The 22,777-nt window shown below is 31.8% G+C and overlaps 4 protein-coding genes across 9 annotated transcripts; 3 read left to right on the top strand and 1 right to left on the bottom strand.

Annotated features, from left to right (window-relative positions):
- The first annotated feature begins 2,076 nt into the window (after nt 1–2,076).
- LOC108335618 (LRR receptor-like serine/threonine-protein kinase FEI 1) lies at nt 2,077–11,075 on the top strand. Of its 4 annotated transcripts, XM_052869496.1 has the most exons (15): nt 2,413–2,581; nt 2,701–2,737; nt 2,886–3,101; nt 3,553–3,688; nt 4,298–4,369; nt 4,467–4,538; nt 4,946–5,017; nt 5,298–5,369; nt 5,481–5,552; nt 5,930–6,024; nt 6,919–7,086; nt 7,187–7,519; nt 8,784–9,029; nt 9,654–9,787; nt 10,360–11,075. In XM_052869496.1, the coding sequence occupies exons 3-15, from the start codon at nt 3,005–3,007 to the stop codon at nt 10,576–10,578; spliced, it is 1,788 nt and encodes a 595-aa protein (XP_052725456.1). In that variant the 5' UTR covers nt 2,413–2,581; nt 2,701–2,737; nt 2,886–3,004; the 3' UTR covers nt 10,579–11,075. The 4 variants fall into 4 exon arrangements, with proteins under 4 accessions (XP_017427135.1, XP_017427136.1, XP_052725456.1 ...); XM_017571646.2 differs by lacking the exons at nt 2,413–2,581; nt 2,701–2,737 and adding an exon at nt 2,077–2,301; XM_017571647.2 differs by lacking the exons at nt 2,413–2,581; nt 2,701–2,737 and adding an exon at nt 2,077–2,396.
- A 2,282-nt stretch (nt 11,076–13,357) lies between these two features.
- Nucleotides 13,358–18,270, top strand: LOC108335621 (SH3 domain-containing protein 1). 3 transcript variants are annotated; one of them, XM_052869497.1, is made up of 11 exons: nt 13,358–13,583; nt 13,687–13,754; nt 14,077–14,190; nt 14,277–14,346; nt 14,426–14,574; nt 14,919–15,020; nt 15,099–15,299; nt 15,990–16,052; nt 16,212–16,355; nt 16,971–17,045; nt 17,761–18,270. In XM_052869497.1, exons 2-11 carry the CDS (start codon nt 13,695–13,697, stop codon nt 17,869–17,871), a joined length of 1,089 nt encoding a protein of 362 aa, XP_052725457.1. In that variant the 5' UTR covers nt 13,358–13,583; nt 13,687–13,694; the 3' UTR covers nt 17,872–18,270. The 3 variants fall into 3 exon arrangements, with proteins under 3 accessions (XP_052725457.1, XP_017427141.1, XP_017427140.1); XM_017571652.2 differs by having other exon boundaries at nt 13,663–13,754; XM_017571651.2 differs by having other exon boundaries at nt 13,359–13,583; nt 13,666–13,754.
- Nucleotides 18,271–18,380: 110 nt separating this feature from the next.
- Nucleotides 18,381–20,620, bottom strand: LOC108335622 (uncharacterized). The gene has a single exon (XM_017571654.2). The coding sequence runs from the start codon at nt 20,291–20,293 to the stop codon at nt 19,589–19,591; it is 705 nt and encodes a 234-aa protein (XP_017427143.1). The 5' UTR covers nt 20,294–20,620; the 3' UTR covers nt 18,381–19,588.
- A 1,524-nt stretch (nt 20,621–22,144) lies between these two features.
- Nucleotides 22,145–22,645, top strand: LOC108335623 (uncharacterized). The gene is given in 2 exon segments (XM_017571655.2): nt 22,145–22,420; nt 22,422–22,645. Coding segments are annotated over 2 exon segments (306 nt in total). The 5' UTR covers nt 22,145–22,279; the 3' UTR covers nt 22,587–22,645.
- Nucleotides 22,646–22,777: the final 132 nt, after the last annotated feature.

The following is a 22,777-nucleotide window of genomic DNA, read 5'->3' as shown; positions in this document are numbered from 1 at the left end:
TCAGATAAAAAAATAAAATAAAGAGTTACACAAGTTTTTTAAAATTCAAAAAGAAAATCTTAAATAATAAAGCTGGTTTAAGTCCTAATTGGAAACTTGTTTAATAGTTTTATATCACTTAGCAATCAAAGTGAATAATACTTTAAATACTAATTTTTCCTTTAACAAAAGTTTTCCAAAAACAAAATGATAATGAAACTTCATACTCCAAAATAAACAATACTTTAAATTTAATAATTGATATTAATGATATTATTTGGATACACATGAAATTAGAAAATTCTTAATTAAAATAACAAATCACCAAGCATACAATTAATTAAAAATTTATATACATAACAAATACATATATAATTTAAATATCCAAAAAATATTAGAAAATTCATATAAAGAGGAATGTCAACCAATATTTACTTGAGTGAGAAATTTTTTCTAAATAAAAGTATATAATGAGACATTCATCGAAGTGACTAGACTAGTGTTGTCAAAACAGACCATGTGACCCAACTTGATCTTACCCATCATGGGTTGGTCACTTAGTGAGTCAATCCGACTCGACTCACAACATGATTGGTGGGTTAAACATATTGACTCACTAACTCACTTATTTACATTTTCTCTAATTAGAAAAATAACAATTTTTTTCTAATTCAAATATAAATAAATTTTAATCTAAAATGATTTTAAATTTTAAAAACAATTAAAAAAATAATACAATCCAAAACACAAAAAATAAAATTAGCTGAGTTGACGAATCAACCTGACTCACCACATATTCAACTCAAATGACCAAATTTTTAGTAAATTAAGATTAAAATTGACTTGTATCGAACTTTCATCTTTTAACCCAACTCATAATGAGTCAAATTAACTTACTAATTCCAATCCATTTCAACGATAAGATATCACTCGAGTTCATTTAAGTAAGGGTTTTACACACATATATATTATGCATGAACACATATACACTTCTGAAAACATAATTACCTTCGTAGCTTATTTGAACCAAATTCCCACATCTTTTCACTAAACTTTTCACCTTAAATCCGTAAATGGATGTACCCTACTTTCACTACTTAATATAAAATTGAATTCTCCGATTTAAATAGATAAAGAAGGACCTTAGCATCAAATTCTAAATACAACAAGAGAACATTACACGCAGATTTAAAAATCTTACTTCAAGTTTAGCTAAAGAACTATATCATTCTGTGCACCCAAAAACTTAATACTCAACATGTAAGACAAGATTATCCTACTAACAATATTTCAAATTTCAAGAATACTTTCATATTTTAAATCTAACTTAATTTTTTTTTCTTTCTTTACCGGAAAGAAATAGACTTTAACACGATACTCATTACATTTTTGTTTCCTTCCTTATTTACGTCTCAACCATTTTATCTTCTTTCTATTTTCATATAAGCCAAACATAACCCAAATGTTACACCAATACTTTATCTCCATTCTAGTTTATTTATACCATATACAAAGTTATAGACATACATTTAAATTTGTCCCTTCTTAAAATCTGTAATAAATAATGATTTTAAAATATTAATTAAATAGCAAAATTGTCTCATATTACATGGGAAAACATTATATACTAATATATTAAATATTACCTTAATTCTTCCTATCCATGTTAGATATAAACATTACATCTTACCCAGTTTTAATTATCTGAACAGAAAAAGAACGTAATTCCTTTTTTTTCTTTTACGTTGTAAGAGAAAGAAATACATTATTGGATACTCAAACACCGTTTTTCCTTTCTAACAGACATGTTTTTTAATTTTAGAAAATTAAATGTGATTTTTTTTGTACCTATTAAGTTACTCTGGCGATTTATTAATTAATAAAAGGAGCACGTTTGGAAATTAATGTCTGAGAAAAATAAGGGATAAGTGTTGAAAAATCTTACAGGCGTCATTTTTGTGTGCTATGAGCTGTGACGGGGTTCTAGAGTGAAGGCGTCGGTCGCACGTGCGGCGTGTCGATGTTGTCACGTGCGGAACAGCCTTGCTTCAATTGGTTCTGCTTTAATTCTCGAGCGAGTATAACATAGCACTCTCACTCACACTCTCACTCACACGCGCGCACACACACCTTCACTCGCACACTCGCACTCGCTCTTTCGAATCACAGAAATCTCAGGCTCACAACAACACAACGAACCGAGAGAAAGAGAGAGAGAGAGAGAGAGAGAGAGGGTTTTATTTTAACGTTTTTGTTTGTTATTCCTTTACAGCTCAACCTGCATTTCTCTCTCACTCTAGCGCATCTCAGATCGAAATCCAGGTCATTTCGTGCAATCTCTCACTCTCGTTCTATCTTCAGTTACCTCGATTTTCTGAAAACTTCAAAACGCTACAAATTCGCAATCGCTGTTCGTGGTGTGTTAATCAGCTTCGATTCGATGGTTGCACATTCAGTGCTGTTGATTTGAAATGCTGAATTCAATTTCTCTTCACTCTAGTTCTATAACTGAACTGTGAAGCTTTTCTAGCTGTTTACCTAGTGTGCTTCGGTGCTACTTTCCGTTCTTTGACTGCGTTTCAGTTGAAAATTTTGAACTCAGGTTGAAGCATTTGCTATGCTGCAAGTGCTTGTTACTGCTTTTGTTCATGTGCAAGTTCAAATATAGAAACCTTATTTAGTATTTTTTATTTATTGAATTTATTTATTTATTCGTTTCAGTGGTTATGTATATTCTGATTGTGAAGTGTTTGGAAGTGTAAGCAATTGATTTTCATAACTGCCGAAATATTTTCTTTTCTTGTCAGGTTTAATTTCCGTTGATATGTTTGTTATAAATAACAATTATGATTCCTGTTTGTAGTAGTTTCATTACGGTTAACATTTATTTTTTTGTTCTGTTGCAGGCGGTGTCTACGTTTGTTTGCGGCGTTGATGTTCGTGCCAACTAGATAACTACATGGTGGAGCGAGACATTTTTCTCATATGACTTCTATTAGCTATATTATTACTGAGCAGTGTTGCTATGGGCATTTGTCTTTTGAAATGGCAGTGGCCGTGGCTTCTTTTGATTGTGCTGATACATGTTGTAATCATTAAGAGCAATGCTATCACTCCCGATGGTATGATCATATTTATTTCTTACACTTCTATTTAACTTATTGCGTTTGAGGTTGATGTCAATTAGGATATAATTCTGCTTCTAATATTATCACATTTATATCATGCATATCACAATCTGGACACAACCATAGATATATTTGGTTTTTAATCACTCTAAATTACGTTGCGTGATCTATGTAGTCGACTTCATCCCGAGAGATAAAACTTTGTTGTCGTCGTATTTACATATATCCGTTATGTCTCTCTGTTGATGGAAACTAGTGCTAATTTTCTCTTTGATTCCATAATAATTTTATTGGACTAAAAACACATTTTGCGAAATCTACTATTGATCTTTACAAGCATCTTGTGTGTATTTGTTCTCTGATGGTACTTGATTAATTAGAATTTTACTAGTTTCATTTGGCTGATACATGATCATTTTGATATCATATACTCTGACATCTGTAGGTGAGGTGCTTCTCAGCTTTAGGACATCAGTTGTTAATTCTGATGGTATCCTATTACAGTGGAGGCCAGAGGATCCTGACCCATGTAAATGGAAAGGAGTGAAATGTGATCCCAAAACCAAAAGAGTAACACATCTGTGAGTGTTTATAATGATTATGAGATATTTCTTGTCTAGACTTACTGACATTTTATTAGCGATGAAAGTGTTTAATTGATGAGTGTAATTAGTCACGTTTATTATTTAAAAGGTAAATATACCGTATTATGTTGGTTTGGTGTTGATAAATACAGAAAACCAGACTAATACTAAGCTTAATCGAATTTTTACCACATCTGGATCATTTATAATCTGATTTGGACTATAGATTTTGTACACAAAACTATTACCTAATTCCTGTAGCTAGGGCTGATTGATGTTTCTCATGAACCATTAGGCTACTTTCAGTTTCTTACTTCTTTAGTGTATGATCTTGTCATAGTTCAATGCTAGACTCAAATTCATACACCTAGTAAGTTAGTTACCCCTTTATTTTCTGGGTTTTGCATTGGGGTAGGGTTTCATTAAATCAGAATAGAATGCACTGTTTTTATGTGTAAATTTACTTGAAAGATTGCATCTGTGTGATATATTGGTTCAAGAACTTCTTAACTTTAGAAAATAGTTTCATCAATACATGACAGGAGACTTGCTGGCAGTTTTGTATGAAGTCTTTATCTAACTTTGCTTTCCTTGGTAATATTCTAGGAGTCTATCCCACCATAAGTTAAGCGGGTCTATATCACCTGACCTTGGGAAGCTCGAGAATCTGAGGGTTCTGTGCGTAATTTTAAAAATTTGATTGTAGATATCTTTTCTTTTAAGTAATTTGTGCTTTTTTGTATTTTCTTAATTAACGATTATGTATCTTTTGTAGTGCTCTGCATAACAACAATTTCTATGGGACAATTCCTTCAGAATTGGGAAATTGCACTGCATTGGAGGGAATGTATGTACTAAGTTCGGATCATTTGCCTAGTTCTGTTCCATCCTTTTTTTTTTCCTATTTACCTCAGAAAATTACATGCGTTTATCTTAGTTGTTGATGTCAAGATAATGCCAATTTATAAAATCATATTACATACTTATTCAGATTGCTTGTTACATATATGTGTATATGTCTCTGTGTGTTTGCATTCTATTTATCATTTATGCTAGAGTTATTATATTTTTCATTTTAACTTCTAGTATGACATTTGCTTTATTATCTTATTCACACACTAACTTTTCTTAAACTAATTTCTCTAATAGAAGTTATATAACTACTATATCTCGTTCTTTATGTCCATGTTTAAATTTGGTAAACCCAATTGTTCTATTACTACTTGGTAATAACTACTAATTTTGGTTGTGCAGATTTTTACAGGGTAATTACCTTAGTGGAATCATTCCAAGTGAAATAGGAAACCTTTCGCTGCTCGTAAATTTGTGAGTTTCTTTTAGTTCTTGCTTCTCTTGGTTGTTTGTATTTAATTATTTGGGCGTATTGTATTGTGCATTCATTCTGTTTTCTTTTGAAGAATAAATGGCCTAAAAGTTGGCACTGAAAGAATAAAGGGAAAGAAAAAGTAATATTTAAGACGATTATCTTTTTAGTTATTTAGTAAATTTTCTAGTTCGTCCTTTTTTAAACAAATCCAAATTCTTTAATATTGGTGTTACAGTCATACAGACATCATATTTAACAATATATCTCCCTATTTTACAGGGACATATCGAGCAATTCCCTCAGTGGGAATATTCCTGCATCACTTGGGAAGTTGTACAATCTCAAAAATTTGTATGTAGGCTTTTCTTTTCCACTGTGATACTTCTTTCTCCATGAATATTTTATTAATTTGTTATTTTACACCAAAATGAATTTTTTACCATTGTGATTGTGTTTTTGAAGCAATGTATCCACCAATTTTCTGGTCGGACCCATACCTTCTGATGGTGTCCTTGGCAACTTTACTGGAAGCTCGTAAGTATGGCCTTTCCTGTTTATAGATGTTCTGTAAGCTAAGTGCTGATTTTTTTCTTTTATTAAAGTTGAGTTTTAATTAAATATATTAATACTAATCTATTTACACTATTAGATTTCAGAGAGAATTTAAAAGCAATATTTTGTTTTCAGAGAGAATCTAGTTTTATGATAATTTTTATTTTTATGTTGTTATGCCAGTTGGTATTTTAATAGATATATTAAGCCTTGAGATTAATATTGTCAATAATTATGTTTTTAATGTTTACTTTGCCTTTTGTGATCAATGATACTATACACTCCGAATATAGCAGTCAATTTCAAAGGAATTAAATCCATTTACAATATTGAGACAAGCATATTATGCTTTCTTGCAGCTTTGTTGGAAATCGTGGTCTGTGCGGAGTGAAAACCAATTCAACATGTAAAGATGATGGTTCACCGGGGACCAATACTCAATCTACTTCCTCAGGTAAAGCTGTGTTTATTTAATCTAGTATTTATCGTTTATTGGATCTCAGATCAAGTTTTCCTTCTTTTGTTTAATGATGCATTGTTATTTTAATATAATTTATTTCAAGTAGATACACGGTGGTTGAAATAGAGAAAGGCATCCGGGGGGGTTTATTTGTGACCCCAAAGCCTACCAAGCTCAAGTGGAGGTTTTATTGTACTGTTATATGACCAACTATGTTCTATGGTAGTAAATGGCAAGCTTTAAAGGGGTAACAAAAGAAATGGGAATGATAGTGTTAGAGATATGATTTGATTGGATACTTATTAGGCATCAAAACAAGATTCAGTATTGAGTCTGCTTTTGCAAACTCAGTTTGCAAATTGAATTTTATTCAAATTTAAGTTTACAAACTTTAATCAAAACATGCTCAAAATAATTGCATACTAGGGGATACACGTGTGAGTCACGTGACACATTAAGTAAAATATGAAAGCTAGCTGGTAAGGGAGGGAACAAAGCATTTAATTACTCCACTGAGTATCCTATACTATTTGATGCGGGACTTAGGCACTTCATAATTATCAGGTCCTATCATGTCTCATTTTTTGTCTGTTGTCACTGCCTGAAAAAGATTTACTAACTCAATTTTGTCTTCATGACAATGGTTTTGACTCTGTTGTATTTAATTACTCCACTGAGTATCCTATACTATTTGATACGGGACTTAGGCACTTCATAATTATCAGGTCCTATCATGTCTCATTTTTTGTCTGTTGTCACTGCCTGAAAAAGATTTACTAACTCAATTTTGTCTTCATGACAATGGTTTTGACTCTGTTGTATATAATACAGACAATTTAATTACATTGTCAAAATGCCATTTTGATTTTTATTATTTTACACTTATAGACCAAAATCAAATGGGAAAGAAGAAATATTCTGGCCGACTACTCATCAGTGCATCAGCAACTGTGGGAGCTCTACTTTTGGTGGCACTTATGTGCTTCTGGGGCTGTTTCCTTTACAAGAAGTTTGGTAAAAATGACAGAATAAGCCTGGCAATGGATGTTGGCGCAGGTTTACTCCTTATCTCTCTTTAGCTTGCACATAGGCCCATTTGAGTTTTCTATTTTTTTTCTAATTTATATGCTAATTAAAATGTCCAAATGTCTTGTAGGTGCATCAATTGTGATGTTTCACGGAGACCTTCCATATTCTTCAAAAGACATCATTAAGAAACTAGAGACTTTGAATGAAGAACACATAATAGGAATTGGGGGATTTGGAACTGTATACAAGCTTGCAATGGATGATGGGAATGTCTTTGCTTTGAAAAGGATTGTAAAGTTGAATGAGGGGTTTGATCGTTTTTTTGAGAGGGAGCTTGAAATTCTTGGTAGCATCAAACATCGTTATCTAGTGAACTTACGAGGATATTGCAATTCACCAACATCGAAGTTGTTAATATATGACTACCTATCAGGTGGTAGTCTTGATGAAGCTCTTCATGGTAAGATCTCTAGTTCCTGTATTTTTGGGTAGAAGTATGGAACTTTAAGGTGGGCATCTGGTACTTACAGAGTAAATGGTTCATGTGGTAGTTATCATTTAGTTCTCCTTATAAACTAACTGATCACTTAAGAACGCTTAGTAACTCTCTGAAAATAGGTCAAAACATAAATATCTATGTAATTTGTTATGAGCATTCATTATTAACCAAATATGGCAACCATTGTTTCACCAAAGCAGCTCATGTGAATCTTCAATGCTTTTTGGATATGAAATACCTACTCAACTGATGATTATTTTATGTGGAACGTTTTTTATGAATCAGGATTTGGTTATTATAGCTTATATTTGCTTGGGATATCATGCTTTGGTTGTTTGGTTGTTAAATAAGGTCTTTTTATTTATGCTGCACTAGTTGGTACAAATTCAATTAAAATGGAAGCTAGTACAGCAGCCATTGTTGCTCAACCTAGATGACATTCTTTCTAGTTCCAGGAGCACAATATCAGATTAAATAGTGGATATAAGTAGACATCAATAATCTGAAAATATTATTTGTGAATTTATATTCTGTATAATAGTGTTTACTCCAAATGGGAAATGCTTTATAACTAGTTTTCCTGGAAAAGGGTTCATTTACAGGAAGCACGATCTGTCCTTCGATCTGTCCTAAAAAGGAAGTTCCATTTTATTTAATAGTCATTCCTTTGGACTGAAAAATATAAGTAAAAGGTTTGGTGGACTTAAATATAAGCAATTTTAAACTAGTTGAACCCTATTTAATGTCATTATTCAAAAAATACTCTTAAGTTAATTCAAATGTGAGCAGCATCTTCAAAATAAATTTGATTATGGATAGTTTAGAGCATGTAGTTCTTTTATTATAAGATATCAAGAAAATCAAATGAACTTAAGTAATTTCTTTAATTAGTGTTAAATTATGTATTTTTACATATATTTGAGCCTAAAAGCGGTATTTCTTAAAGGTATTAAATATTGCTCAATGTGGCTTTCCTTGGTTTCCAATACAATGCATTATTCTTTTTAGTTTGTTTAATTGGATATATTTCTAAAGCTTTGTTCATTGCTGAAGTGTCATACAGATACTAATATGTTTGAAGTGGATGTTACGTTGTGTTGTGTATCGATATCAACTATAATCATTTCAGAAAACGAGTTTTCATTTTGAACTTACATTTTCACTTGATCTTATCTTTGATTAAATCATTTTGGTGCGATAATGATGTTTTTGATGCATCACACAGAAAGGGCTGAGCAACTAGACTGGGATTCACGCTTAAATATAATCATGGGTGCTGCAAAAGGGCTTGCTTACTTGCACCATGATTGCTCCCCTAGGATTATACACCGAGACATAAAATCTAGTAACATTTTACTTGATGGAAACTTGGATGCTCGAGTATCTGATTTTGGACTTGCCAAACTTCTGGAGGATGAAGAATCGCACATCACCACTATTGTTGCTGGAACATTTGGTTATCTTGCTCCAGGTAAGCAATGTAGAAGTTCTGATCACCACTGGGGGCATGGTTGGTGGTATTTAGCATTTAAACTATTAATGAAGTTCTTTTGTTGTTTAATGTATGTGTATAACTAGTCACTAGGATGTTTTAAACTGCATGGACGTGTACTCCGTTATCTCTTTTGTCATGTAGCATTTGTATGAAGAGAGGTTGCCAGTTCATATAACATAATAATTCACATGACTATCTTTCTGTAGTAAGTGGATGCGAAACTCTATATGATGGGGTTTATGGGCCTTAGTGTTAAAATGTTGCTTCTGTTATTAGAATATGGGTGTCAAACAATCAAATTTTGTTCCTACTCTGTTTAGAAAATAATTTGAATAAAGTAGTGCATAGGATTGAATTCACATAAGCTCCATAGTTGTGGGGGAAAAAGTGAAAATAAAAAATAACATGGACTTTCTCTATAGGCTAATAATAGTGCAAGTTAAAAGTAAAAATTAGAAAAATTACATAAGAAAACTCCTAGAAATTAGTTTTTGCGTAAACTAATTTTATCTATGGAGAAGTTATTTTCAATTTTTCTTTCAGTTTTCACTCCTTTTAACTCCATGGTTGTCTAACCAAGCATGTGTTATTTCATGGCAGAGTATATGCAAAGTGGCAGAGCAACTGAGAAGTCTGATGTGTATAGTTTTGGTGTGTTGACACTCGAAGTGCTGAGTGGAAAGCGGCCAACAGATGCAGCATTCATTGAAAAGGGTCTCAATATTGTTGGTTGGGTATGTCATTTACCTAAATATTAGATTTTAGTACGAGTTCTGATCTCCATTTTTTTTTTGTTTTTTAATAACTAAATATTTTAATTCTTTTTTTTATATAAACACCCATTAAGGTATCTATTGTTAACTTAGATAGTATAACACGTTATGTTGTTCAATGGGTTTCCTTGTGGCTGCCAATATAATCAGCATACAGTGGGTTGAGTGAGTAATTGAAATTTATTGTCATCTTGTTGGGCTTGGCTCTCTTAAAAGGTATCCCACACTTAGAGAGTAAAGTGTAGAGTGATAATAATTCACTGGAAAATCAATAACTGAGGGTTTTAACAATTTCATAATTTGTTCAGCATATGCATAAATTTTACCACTACCAACGCATTGTTTTCTAATAAATGGTTATCACTCCGCACAATACGCTTTATAGTGCAGTGCACTTCAGAGGAGCCAAATTTTATGTTTTAGTATATACAGCTGCTGCGTAGTTTTTAGGTGATTATTAAGCAAGCCGATCATGTTGCTATTCCAATGTAATGGATCACCACTCCAATTCAACATATTTTCTATCTTTGCAGTTGAATTTTCTAATTACAGAAAATAGGCCGAGGGAAATTGTTGACCCACTATGTGATGGGGTGCAAGTGGAGAGCCTAGATGCCTTGCTCTCTGTGGCTATTCAGTGTGTCTCCTCAAGTCCAGAAGATCGACCCACTATGCATCGAGTAGTGCAATTGTTTGAATCAGAGGTCGTAACTCCATGCCCTAGTGACTTCTATGATTCCAACTCCGATTAGAAAGCTTGCAAAAACAAACTAAAAGCATGCTATTGTGATTGCATCCATGTCACTGCAAATTACTTGAAAGTCAGAAGCTATGAAAGAGGCTCGGAGTCTGCAGTGTCACTTTTCATCTCGGTTGCATTCATTCTTAACTGGAATTTAGTGAAAGAGGTCCTTCATTACACCACGTCACGATAGAAGTTGTGGTTCCCTGTCACATGTCATCATTGGACATGTTCAAACATTTCTAAGTCTTTGTGAATGGAGTTGCTTGTGTTACTCGATCGGTTGCCGTTCCAGTCTTCCCCCTTGTGTTGTTCTTTTACCTTTTTATTTTTCCCCTTTCTATTTGCTAGCATTGTAATCTTTGTTACTATTTGTTCACTCCAATTTAAGTGTATATGAATGTGTACAAGTGCAGATGGCTTACAATTGCAGGTGATTCTTGTGATTTATTTTTGTAATATATGTCCCATAAAAGAATTCATCTAACTACTGTGCTTCTCACCTTTCAGGTTGGTCTAGTGTTTTACATTTTTTTTATCGACTTGTGCTTGTCTTAAACTTACTGCTTTGGACCAACGTTCACTCTCTATTGATTAAAACAAAAGGTAAATTATCAATTGATTCTTAAATGTGTGGTACATTGTTAATTTAGTGAAATAATAAAACATCTTAGTATCTGACTATGTAAAATTTACAAAAATGATTCCTAATTATTATAGTTTAATAATAAAATAGTATACCTGTTTCTGTTAAATTAGTTTTTAAAATTATATTTTAACAATGAAATACTTTTATAAAACTTAATAATGCGAAGTAATTACTAATTTGTTATACTTTTAGGAACTTAAATGAATTTTTTAAGGAATACATATACACTAGAGGCGTTCAAAAAGAACAAATTATTTATTTACAGTAAAGCTATTTAAACTAATATTCATTCACACCGTGAAAGAAGATATGCAATACTATTTCTTAATCAAATTAGATTACGGATCCCTTAATTTTTTACGATAATTGTCAAGAATAGGCCAAATTGTTATTAATGCGATGTAAACTTTTATATATATATATATATATATATATATATATATATATATATATATATATATATATATATATATATATATATATATATATATATATATATATATATATATATATATATATATATATATATATATATATATATATATATAAAAAAGGTTACATAAACAATATAAACTTTTATAAGCGTTTTTTTTTCACTTTTAATTAGATAATAATGGAATGCCTCTTAATTTACACATTTTTTGTCTAAGAAAATAATGGAATGCCTCTTAATTTACAAATACTTGTATATTTTCTTAAATTTTATTTTTATATTTTTAATATAAAACATAATTGGTGACGTGTGGAAGTACATGTATTTATGCAGTTATATATAACTATGAGAGTAACTTTATTTTAAAAAAAAGAAGGTAATTGTTTTTATCAAATTTATGTTATAAAGATCTGAGTTAATTTTTTAAGTCGTGAAAGAGAAAAAATTTTAGAATAGTATTTCTTTTGAGTGTCATAAGGAAAATGATTGAAAGTAAAAGTGAAGGATATATTATGTTAAAACTTTTATAAAATCTTTTGTCCCACTTAATGCATTTTCCCCTGTTCTTGTACACCGGTATTTTTTTTTTAAGATTTTTAATCTTAGCAGATTGGTTTTTAATTTTATTTTTATTCTGTTTAAATACTATTTATGTTTTTTTTAATCTTATCATTTAAATACTATTTATGTTTTTTTTACTTTAATCAAAGATATGAAATACAGATATATTATAAATTATATAAAATAAGGGAAATAAATATTTTTTCATTATTTTTTTACAAAAATAATAGATAAGAAATTAATTTAACCAAGTGTATGATATATATAAAATAAGAAATTTTTTTAGTATTTTTAAAATGAAATAAAATGTTTTCATAAACAAAAGCAAGATGTTGCTCTTTCTCATCAAGTTTTCTAAATGGTGGCTATTTTGATGGATTACTAGTCAAGTTCCTTTCTTGTGATTTAAATTAAACATATATTGTCATGGTCACAAGGTCTGAATTTAATAAACTAAGACTATACCTATACTTTTTTTTTTTACTTTCAGGAAATTTTTAAATCAGAAAGGCAAATTTTTTTATTGGGAATAAAAAGTAATCTTGACGGTTTTTTTTTTTTAAAATGGAACTTTACATTAAAAGCATATTTTATCCCAATGTAATATTCTTTCCTAGAAATTTATTTACTTCATTTAACCCTTGTCACTAAGAAAATCTTTTATATATTTGAATAATTGTTTAAAGTGTAATATCCAGAAGTGGTTTAACTACATAAACTTTTGTTTTTTAAGTTATAAATAAAAAACAATTTCTTTTTATTATACACATAATAAAAATAATTTTAATGTCCAATCATTTAATTTTTTGTGTATAGCACAGAGAAAAAGTATTCATGTATCGACTTTTTAGTAAATGCATGTGCTAAATAGTATTGTTTTGGAATGTAATTGATTTTATTAGAAAAAAAATCGTTTTAATCCATTTAACCTTGTCAACGGAAAATCATTTATTTAATTGGTAGAATTGTAAAATATAGAGTTCGAGTTTGGCCGAAGAAAAACATTTTAAATTATAGTAATAAATTATAACATGGTCTTATTTGTTCTTTTATCTTTCATTTCTATAATTAAAAAAAGAAGCAAAGAAACATTTTTTAACTAGGTTTTCGTCGAAAAGTCAAGCGCGTGTCCGTGTGCGGTGCTGTGAAAGTCTAAAAAGAACGCTTTTTTGCCCCAAGATTCTCTCTCTCCTTTCTCCTACAACATGATTCAGTTTTCACTTTCATACTCATAACTCATTCATTCAATTATTATCACAATTTCTCTGTTTTCTTCTGTTCTCTTCTCATAACTATTCCAAAGTGGGCACCTTTTTCTTTTTTTTACTTCCTCTCTCTATCTAGAAAGACCCAGCCAGCCAGGTAGTTACAGGTAATTATCAATCCTCTTATTGAAAACCCAATACAAGACTATCTTTTTCTGATGATTTTCTGTTTGGACTGCAACAAAGTAGCTGTTTTTATTGTCAATAAAGGGTGAAGAATGGATGCTATAAGGAAGCAAGCAAGCAAGTTAAGGGAGCAAGTTGCAAGGCAACAGCAGGTCATTATCATTCCTATCCATCTTTTTAGATGAAACTGGAAATTTCTTTTGTGACTCTTTGGGTTATGAGTGCTTCTGTAGCGTGGGATCATAATATCATTTTTTTTTATTTCACCATGAATTTTTAATAGTGGGATTTTGTAGGAATGATAATTTTTACTTTTGGTTTGATTTGAAGTGATGGGAGTGGGAACCTTAAACAAGAAGTATTTATTCTGCGTGTTTGTTTCTATTGGTTGTATTTGGGTTTGGTTTTTCTGGTCAATCTAGTGGTTTTATTTATTTGACTTTGGTCTTCTACCATGATGTTGTTGTTTTGCAGGCCATACTTAGACAGTTGGGTCAAATTAGCAATGAACCACTCATGACTGATGAATCTGAAATTGAACGTCACCAGCAGCTTCAGAAGTTATACACTTCCACAAAGACAGCTAAGGTGCTTTTGTATTTTCACTCCATGTATCTTCTTTAACTGGTTCAGCAAACTTTTTTGTCATGTTTTTAACCTGTGTCTTTCAACAGCATTTTCAGCGGCATATTGTTCGAGCTATTGAAGGGTTCATCTCAGTTAGCTCCAAGCAGATGGAGATAGGTAACTTTTGCTTTTGGCCTTTTGCACCTCTGTTATTTTGGTTTATGCCTCAGTTAATATTTTGTTTTCTGTGATTCAGTGAGGAAGTTGGCTAGGGACTGCTGTAGGTATGGGACCGAGAATCTTGGTAGTGGTTATCCCCTTGCAAGGGCTTCTCTTCAATTTGGTAACTCGTATGATATGATGGAAAATGAGAGGGAGACTTTGCTCGGGATCTTAGGTGATCAGGTAATCTTTTGGGGACTTTCTTTTGTACCCTTAAGTGTAGTCTTGAAGAGGTCATTTTGTGAAATATAGCCTTTCAGTGAACCATATAATATATATATATTAATTTTTCAATTAATATTTTTTAGTGTAACATTATATCTAACTGATTTACTGGTGGTTGCATTTCTGCATATATACTTTTTGCCAAGATTAATACATTGTACATGGAGTCTGGAATTCAACTTCTCCATATTTGTATTAGGATATTAGTTTTTTCTTTGTTTGATAAAAACAAACATAAAGACTAGCAATCATGTTCCATCCCCAATTTTCTTGCTTCTAACTCTGCTTCAGGTTCTGTATAGATCTCTGAACCACTGCGGGCACAGATAACAGGAGCTCCTTTGGAGGATGCACGGCATCTCACTCACCGGTATGATAAACTTCATCAAGAAGTAGAAGCACAGGTAATAATCTACTGCTACAATGGCATGCATATGGTGGTATGCTATGCATGATATTTATCATAGATATCTTCTCATCAGGCTGCGGAAGTTTTGAGGCGTCGATCAAAGTTGAGGAATTCTTCTGTTTCTGCAGAGAGTTCTGTGAGGCTTCAAAATGCAGAAACAAGGTTGAAAGAACTTAAATCTGCCTTGGCAGCACTTGGTAAAGAAGCTACCGCTGCGATGTTGTCCGTTGAAGAACAACAGCAACAGATGACTCTCCAGAGCCTTCGTACAATGGTATTTCTAATTCCTTGTGGCAGTTACTCTCTTGGCAATGTGATTGCTGATTGGACTTTAATGTGCCTGACTGGTGGTTGACAATAAAATTTAGTATTATAGTATTATTATTATATATAATATAAATATAGAGCCAACCTAATAATTCATTCTAATATCAACTATATCTGTTGGATTCTAACATATCCACAGGATTCTAACATCAATATTTGTTGCTCATACAAGAGATGATGTTACATTTACAAAAGTTGTTGCCATTGACCAGAGGGTGAGCCTTAGTGCAGCCCTTGTGACCTAGAGGTAATGGGTTTAAATCCTAGGACTATCTCTACTTGTGGTTGTGTGGGTAGGACTTGCCCACAACAGATCCCACTAGGTGGGAGTCTTGTACTCTTTTTTACTGTGCCATTGACCAAGTTGCTTCCTATATGAAAACTAGGATAAGAAAAGAAAACATCTTTACACTATACTTATGGTTTGGTTGGTTATGAACTAATTAGATTTCTTGACATGATGATGATTAAAACCATAACGACAATCTAAATTCATTATAGTAACTGATGTTTGCTTAACTGAATATGTTGGTTATGTTGTTTTCTGGTTAAATTTTGTGTTGTATGGTTCTTGAACCTTGAGGAAATCTTCCTCCCCTAAACCTATTCTTGTTTCATCTGTTCCCCCTTATGGCAGGTGGATGCAGAGAGAGCCTATCATCAACATGTCCTTATTATTCTAGAGAAAGTATATACTGAGGTCAGTCGGCACATAGCCTTACTCTTCCTTCAAATCAGAAAAATAAATAAATACTAGTTCCTGTGCCCATTCTGTATTCTGGAATATATTCTAACCATTATTTAGGTTACCGACCAAATTAATAATCTGGATCCTATATTGGATGTCGTGTGGAATTAGATAACTGAGGAGAGACAACCAAAAGAGGCTACATCAATTCCACTGCCAAGAGATGGACATAATCAACCTGCAGATGAGAATACTGCTTCAAATGGCATTGATTATAAACACAACAGTCAAACAGGCACCTACTTTTTTGCGAAGGTAAGTCATGTGTGAACATATGAATAATACTATCTCTACATATTCTTATAATGCACAGCTATATTCTTGCAGTTCACTGTAACTCAAGATGAGACCTACATTTATTTTTGTTTTAAATGGTACCAATTTCTTATGCAGATCTTCATATTACTATTACTGGCTAATACTGATTTTTCCTGTATCAGCATATTTGAATTTATGGATATTTGTTACATTATATATATTTTAAGCCATAAAGTATTTGGCTTCTAACTCCAGATACCTCTTTTCATTATCAAATTGTCATATACTTTTTGATGAAGGTACTGCTGAAAACAAGATGTGTAAAATAATGAATGTTATGAGATCATTACATTCACGTTCATACACAAACATTGACGATTCTTTGTGCAAAGTATTTGGGTAGAACTTTTCTGCTAATAATAGTGTTCTTATCTTTCCCAATTATAGCATAATTGTCTCACCTGAGGTCTAGGACAAAGAAAACTTGTACAAAATAAAAGTTTGTCTCGTCATATGATATAATCCAAAATTTGTTAGAACTCAGTGCCGTGCAGTCTTCCATTTATGTTAATCTTCTTGACTGATTTATGTTCCTCATTATCTGTCTTGTAGGTGGTACATCCATTTGACGCTCAAGCTGAGGGGGAGTTAAGCCTATCAGTTGATGATTTTGTTATAGTTCGTCAGGTATTTCTTTAAGAACTGTTCAGCTATTTGTGATCCATCTTCACTCGTACTCTACATAAACAGATTCTTTGTAAGGTTACTTTTAAGCTTGTATAAAGAGCTAAAGATGGACCTTTTTTGCCATTGGTTGAACTTGTGATTCATAAAAGCATTTGGCTTTTGATGCAGAAGCAGAGGGGCAAAGTAGAGATATCATTCAAATTAAATCAAAATTCACTTGTATAAAATATTTATTCCAAGATAAAATTACCAAAAGTGAATAATCTTTTGAAGTTAATTTATTTATTTGATTTTCATACATTCAACTGCTCTAATACCTTATATCTGTTACTTAAACATAAGAAATAGATTACGGAAATATTGATGCTTTTCACCACTGTATGTTGGTAACATGCAAATACTGGCAACACCTTTACTCCTTAATATATTATTGTGCCGAAGTGTACAATATGCATCATTTTCATACTTTAGAGATCTCACATTGAGTATAACTAATTTAGTCTAAAAGCTTGGGCAGTTCTTACTTTACTAGTTGGTTTTATGGAGTCAGAATCTAATTTCGACTAAGACCTTTTGTTGCCACACTTGATTCAGTATTTACAGAAGATATTGCGATTTTACCTTTTCAGACATTAAGTTACAGTCTATATTGCCAGTACCAGGCTAACTGATTTGAGCTGCCTTTGTCTTGTCCTTTCGGATGTTACATTTGCAGGTTGGTCCGAATGGATGGTCAGAAGGAGAATGCCAAGGCAATGCTGGATGGTTTCCCACTGCTTATGTACAGAGACAGGACTTGATACCTGCCAGTAAGGTACCAGAATAACGTCACTCAATACCAACATTGGTCTTTTGACTAGGTGAGGTGAAAATTGTATATTACACTCACGGAATAGGTGCATTTGAAAAGCCATAGCATATGCTTGCTATTATTTTTGGGTGGTTCTGTCATCTGTGCAGTGTGTTGTATATGTGATGTGAGCATAATTGCAATAGGAAATAGCTGTTTGAATATGTAGATTGATATATTATATGCATTTTCTTAGACCCTTGTGTCATTCTAAGGAACTTAGTTTTGGAGATGAAAAGCTTAGTGAGGTGGCTAAATATTATTTTTATGTGTCCATATTCTATAGGATTGTTTGTAATTCTTAAGACATGACAACAACCACTGTATTAAGAAATCTTCCGATTTATCTATATGGAAAAAGTAGATTATTTTTTAGTTGCATGATGTCTTTCTAGTCTGGCAGAAATAAATTATGGGCCATGTTACTGGGACCCAGAAATTTAAATGGTGTTAATGGATTATCTGAAAACTAAATGAAGGTTTAGACAAGACTAGAATCATAGATTCAAATAAACTGGATTTCACACGTGTTAGCTTACAAGTTACAGGATAAGTTCCTGAAAGGTTTATCTTTGCCCTGAAATGCATAGCAGTTTCTCTATCTATATGTTCTCACATGTATGCAATACCTGCATACTCGAGCACTCAAATAAAGTTACATGCGCTTGAAGGACTGAGACAGCTAATAAATTTGGATTCATTTGCAGCTTGTTGTTTAATATCACATATTGTATCTGTACCATTTATAAAATCAATTTCTTATGCTATAACATAAGTTCTAAATATAATTACTGTGGTTGAAATTAATTTAAACACACATTCCAACCAAAAGCCTTCGGCTGATGTACTTCTAGCCAAACAGGTCTCTTTGGACAGAAAAAGAGAGCAGAAAGTCTGATAAATTCATATATGGTTTTCTTTTTCATCGTGTTAACTTCCAAGAGGACAAAGTTAAACTATCAAGAATGTTTAGATAATTTCCTTGTAACCAGCACCTCCGAAATATGCCGTATGGCAACAGTGACATGACTTGCCATCGCATGCACAAAGATGAGATCGAGTATGAAATAAATAAGATAAAGTTAAGAATGTCATGAAAGGCATATAATATTGTACTTTTATTTCTATTCGTTACAATTTTTTTTAATGTATATAGCAAAGGACAGTATTAAAAAATAATTGTACATAATCGAAGTCCCCCTACCCACAAACTAAATTGAAAATCAGTGCAATATATATTTTAAAGTTCATAACGACTCAGAAAACTAAATTATGCTTATGGTTAATCATATAACCTTGACACATAAGATTGAAGTCCAAAACAAACATCAAATTGGAACAAAGAATATTACACCACTTAATCCGCGACATATTACCAATCTGCAAACTATAGTAAAGCTACGAATAGAGTAATATAACATCTAAAATACACCAAATCGAAATAACATTGCAAAAAAAACATCTCTATTATCATTTGTATAAACTCAATACAGCCAAATGAGGTAATCCACAAACTATGTAAAATCTTTATATTGATGCAAAGTATAACAAACGCAATATTGGGAACAATATGCAAAATGAAATTGACAGACCCACTGTCCCCCCATAAAAACAAGACAACAAATACAATTTTGCTTTTCTTTTATCTGAACATCAGAAGAGTAAAGTGATAGAGACCCCAAAATTCAATGCTTCAATCACTGAGTTCATCATCAATGTCAGAAGCGTTCATTCTTGCAGATGCTAGCTTGGCCCACTGCACGATCTTTTCAGCCTCGCGGCTAACCTTCTCTTCTTCCTTCATCGCCTTCTTCAGCATCTTCTGCTGCTCCTTGATGGAGAAGCTTCCCAATGAAGACAAAATCTCGTCACCCCAATTCTCCTTACTTTTCTTCTTCTGCTCCTTCTTCTTGGGAGAGCACCACAAGCAACCCCTCCTCCGAGGAGGCGAAGGAGAAGGGGAACTTGAAGACCGCAAAGGAGAGTGCTTTTTGGAACCGTCCTTTTGCGCCGGTTTGAAAATGGAAGACATGGAACTTTTCTCAGAGGAAGAAGGGGTAAAAGGGGGCGAAGAAACAGAATCATCTTTAGATTTTTCTTCCACTCCCTTTTTGTCATGCGAAGAAGTGTACCCAGAATCTGGGTTCTGTTTGGAGGGCGAAAAATTGAAACTTGCTTCGTTTCTTGAAGTGGGGGTGGGAAATGTGCGAGCTTTGGTTGGTGGAAAGGATTTGAGGTTGCGGAAACGGGTTTCGAGGTGGGAAGGGAGGACGGAGTTGGTGATTCCGGCGCAGTTGATGACGGAGAGTTGGTCCAACACGCATGCATCTTGGGCCAGTGAGATAATTTCTTCTATGGCGGACTCGTTGTCGGTGTCGGAGAAGTCGTAGAAACCCATGTTTTGTTGGGAATGCACTGTGTTGCTTAAGGTGAGTGTGTGTTGTTGTGTAAAGTCTGTGTGAAATGGAAAAGAGGAAGAAGAGAGACCGTAACAAGAGCGTGACGAGGTTCGATTGCCAACGGCTAATTGGGCCGTTTTGGAGAGTGGGGCCACGCGCGTATTTTTGGGGACCCACTACTTCACATACTGCCTGTAGATACGGATACGTGGCCTTTTTTTCTCCTGAACACTATAACTTTTTATTATTATCTAATTTTACATCTTACAGTAATGAAATTAAAAAAGTATTTATGTTAATTACAGTTATAATGAGTAATTACATTGAAGAGTTAATGTGATTAAATTGATGAGTTATGATTTAATTGACAAAACTTACATTTATATATTGTTGGTACTGTTTTCTAATTGATGATATATATAATGAAATTGCTGTACAGTTTTACTACAACCTAATATTTTGTTCCATTTCCTAAAAATTTAAATTTAATAAAGTTCCTAAAATTTTAAATTTAATAAATAGGAATTCAATTCAAGTGAAAGTGTGAAATATATTAATCTTTAGTATGTATACTTTTTTGGAGATAAAAATGTAATGTTCATGGTGAAAAAAATGTAATTTATTTTAGAAGAGTGAAAATTTGACATTAATGGTATATATTCTTTGGTAAAATAAAGAAATAGATAAAATAGTAAATATAACAAGTATAGAAGGAAGTAAGAGGAAATATAGCATTAGGGTGGATGTAAAATTAGAGTTATAAAACAATAGAAATGGTGATGGAGAATAAAAGTAGAATTATAGTGAGTGTGTTATTTACTATATCACAATTTACTTCCTTTATAAATATCTATACCATAAAATTAAAACAATTATTTGAACAAATTTTAAAATATTATCATTAATTAAATATCAACCTTATTTTTTTTAAAGGTGCCTTTACTTTATTACTGATATTCTAAATATTTTCTTCTAATATTCTTAATCATATTTAAAAAAACAAAATACTATCAAAATTCAAAATAAAGTTGCCATGAAAGATCTTTTTCTTCTTAAAATTCTTAAATTATTTTCCTCTAATTTTAAAAAATTATATTACCCAATGATAAACCAGGTAAAATACCTTTCTAACCTTTAATTTTAGGAAGAAAAATATAATTTTACCGTCATTATTTAATTGGTATTAATAATTTTGACGTTATTTTAAATTCTTTTTAATTAGTATTAGTACAGTAAATTGTCTATTTCTCAACGTTATTTCTTCTCTTAAAAATATCTACATTTTTAAATTAGTTAATTTTAAATATATATTAATTTTTCAAATTTTAACTGAAAATTTCACACATATCTCACATCAAAACCAAAAGTAAATAAAAAATGTTCAACTATTTTTTTAACTTAAAAATTAACTAAATATCTAAAAATGATCGACTGTCACACTTTATTTTCATATTAGTTACTTTGTCGTACTAAAATACGATTATAAAAAATAATTTTAAGCACCAGATTAATTATTTATTTTAAATAAAATAAATATACATTTCACTTTTATTTAAGTAGAGGTTTTATTTTAATTTAAGTAGGTCTCATCCTTTCATAGTATCCATATAACTCTTATAACTTATGTTTTATTGACGAATTCTTATAAAAATGACATTTTTATAAGTTTTCCTTTAAACCTTAATTTATTTAAATTAAATGTAATTATATAAATATTTGTAAGGACTTAAGCCCCTCATCTTAAATTTAAAATATCATTAATTTAAAAAGTAATCCAATTCCATTCAAAGAGTACTATTCAATTTATAAAAATCAAATTGCTTCAAATGGGTCCCAACATCTCACCCACTACCACATATGAATCAACCAAAACCAACACATTCTTCAAAGAACACCTCATCTCAACAACTCCACAAATTTTCACATTCTTCAATCATCTGAACTTTAATTAGTTATTCAACAAATTCTGTCAGCCCAAGAATTTGATGATGGAATCAGCATGTTGTTTTTGCTTCTTCTCCAGCAAGAAGAGTGTTGTTGTTGGAAGGAATGGCAGAAGCAGTTCAAAAGACGTTCAGTGGGAAAAGAATGATGAGATGCTATCTGACAGAAGCACGTTTTCTGTGAAAGGAACAAGAAAAGAGATTGAAGAAAGCTTTGGAAGAGGAAGAAAAGGTTAGCAAGGAAGCAGAGAGGGTTGTCCAATGGGTCAAGCAGGAATCAGCAAAAATTCATCTTTCTGCAGTCAAAACAGTTCTTAATGAACCCCAAAAAGAATCAAATGTTGTGTAAAAGATAATTGTCACTTTCTTTGTTGATTCCTTTTGAGAAATTATTGTACATGTTTCATAGTATTATGGTTTCTTTGTTGGGTGCCTTAATTTTCATTTTAGATCAATTTTTGTGTCATACATAGCTGAGATTTGTCAAGTTGAAATTGGATCATTTAATAATTTCTGGTTTCTTTAGCTTCAAGTAATGAA

The sequence above is a fragment of the Vigna angularis genome, chromosome 10, assembly GCF_016808095.1.
Source record: "Vigna angularis cultivar LongXiaoDou No.4 chromosome 10, ASM1680809v1, whole genome shotgun sequence".
NCBI classification, from domain to species: Eukaryota; Viridiplantae; Streptophyta; class Magnoliopsida; order Fabales; family Fabaceae; genus Vigna; species Vigna angularis.
Note: the sequence above shows the minus strand (reverse complement) of the source record. Positions and strands in the feature narration are given on the sequence as shown.

Bases quoted from the DNA above. Each gene is read 5' to 3' on its own strand.
- LOC108335618 (XM_017571646.2), top strand. From the start codon at position 3,005: ATGGGCATTTGTCTTTTGAAATGGCAGTGGCCGTGGCTTCTTTTGATT. The intron at 5,370-5,480 runs GTATGTAGGCTT...GTGTTTTTGAAG, and splicing joins TTGTACAATCTCAAAAATTT to CAATGTATCCACCAATTTTC. The intron at 7,087-7,186 runs GTTTACTCCTTA...AATGTCTTGTAG, and splicing joins GGCAATGGATGTTGGCGCAG to GTGCATCAATTGTGATGTTT.
- LOC108335621 (XM_052869497.1), top strand. From the start codon at position 13,695: ATGGATGCTATAAGGAAGCAAGCAAGCAAGTTAAGGGAGCAAGTTGCA. The intron at 13,755-14,076 runs GTCATTATCATT...GTTGTTTTGCAG, and splicing joins AAGTTGCAAGGCAACAGCAG to GCCATACTTAGACAGTTGGG. The intron at 14,347-14,425 runs GTAACTTTTGCT...TCTGTGATTCAG, and splicing joins CTCCAAGCAGATGGAGATAG to TGAGGAAGTTGGCTAGGGAC.
- LOC108335622 (XM_017571654.2), bottom strand. From the start codon at position 20,293: ATGGGTTTCTACGACTTCTCCGACACCGACAACGAGTCCGCCATAGAA.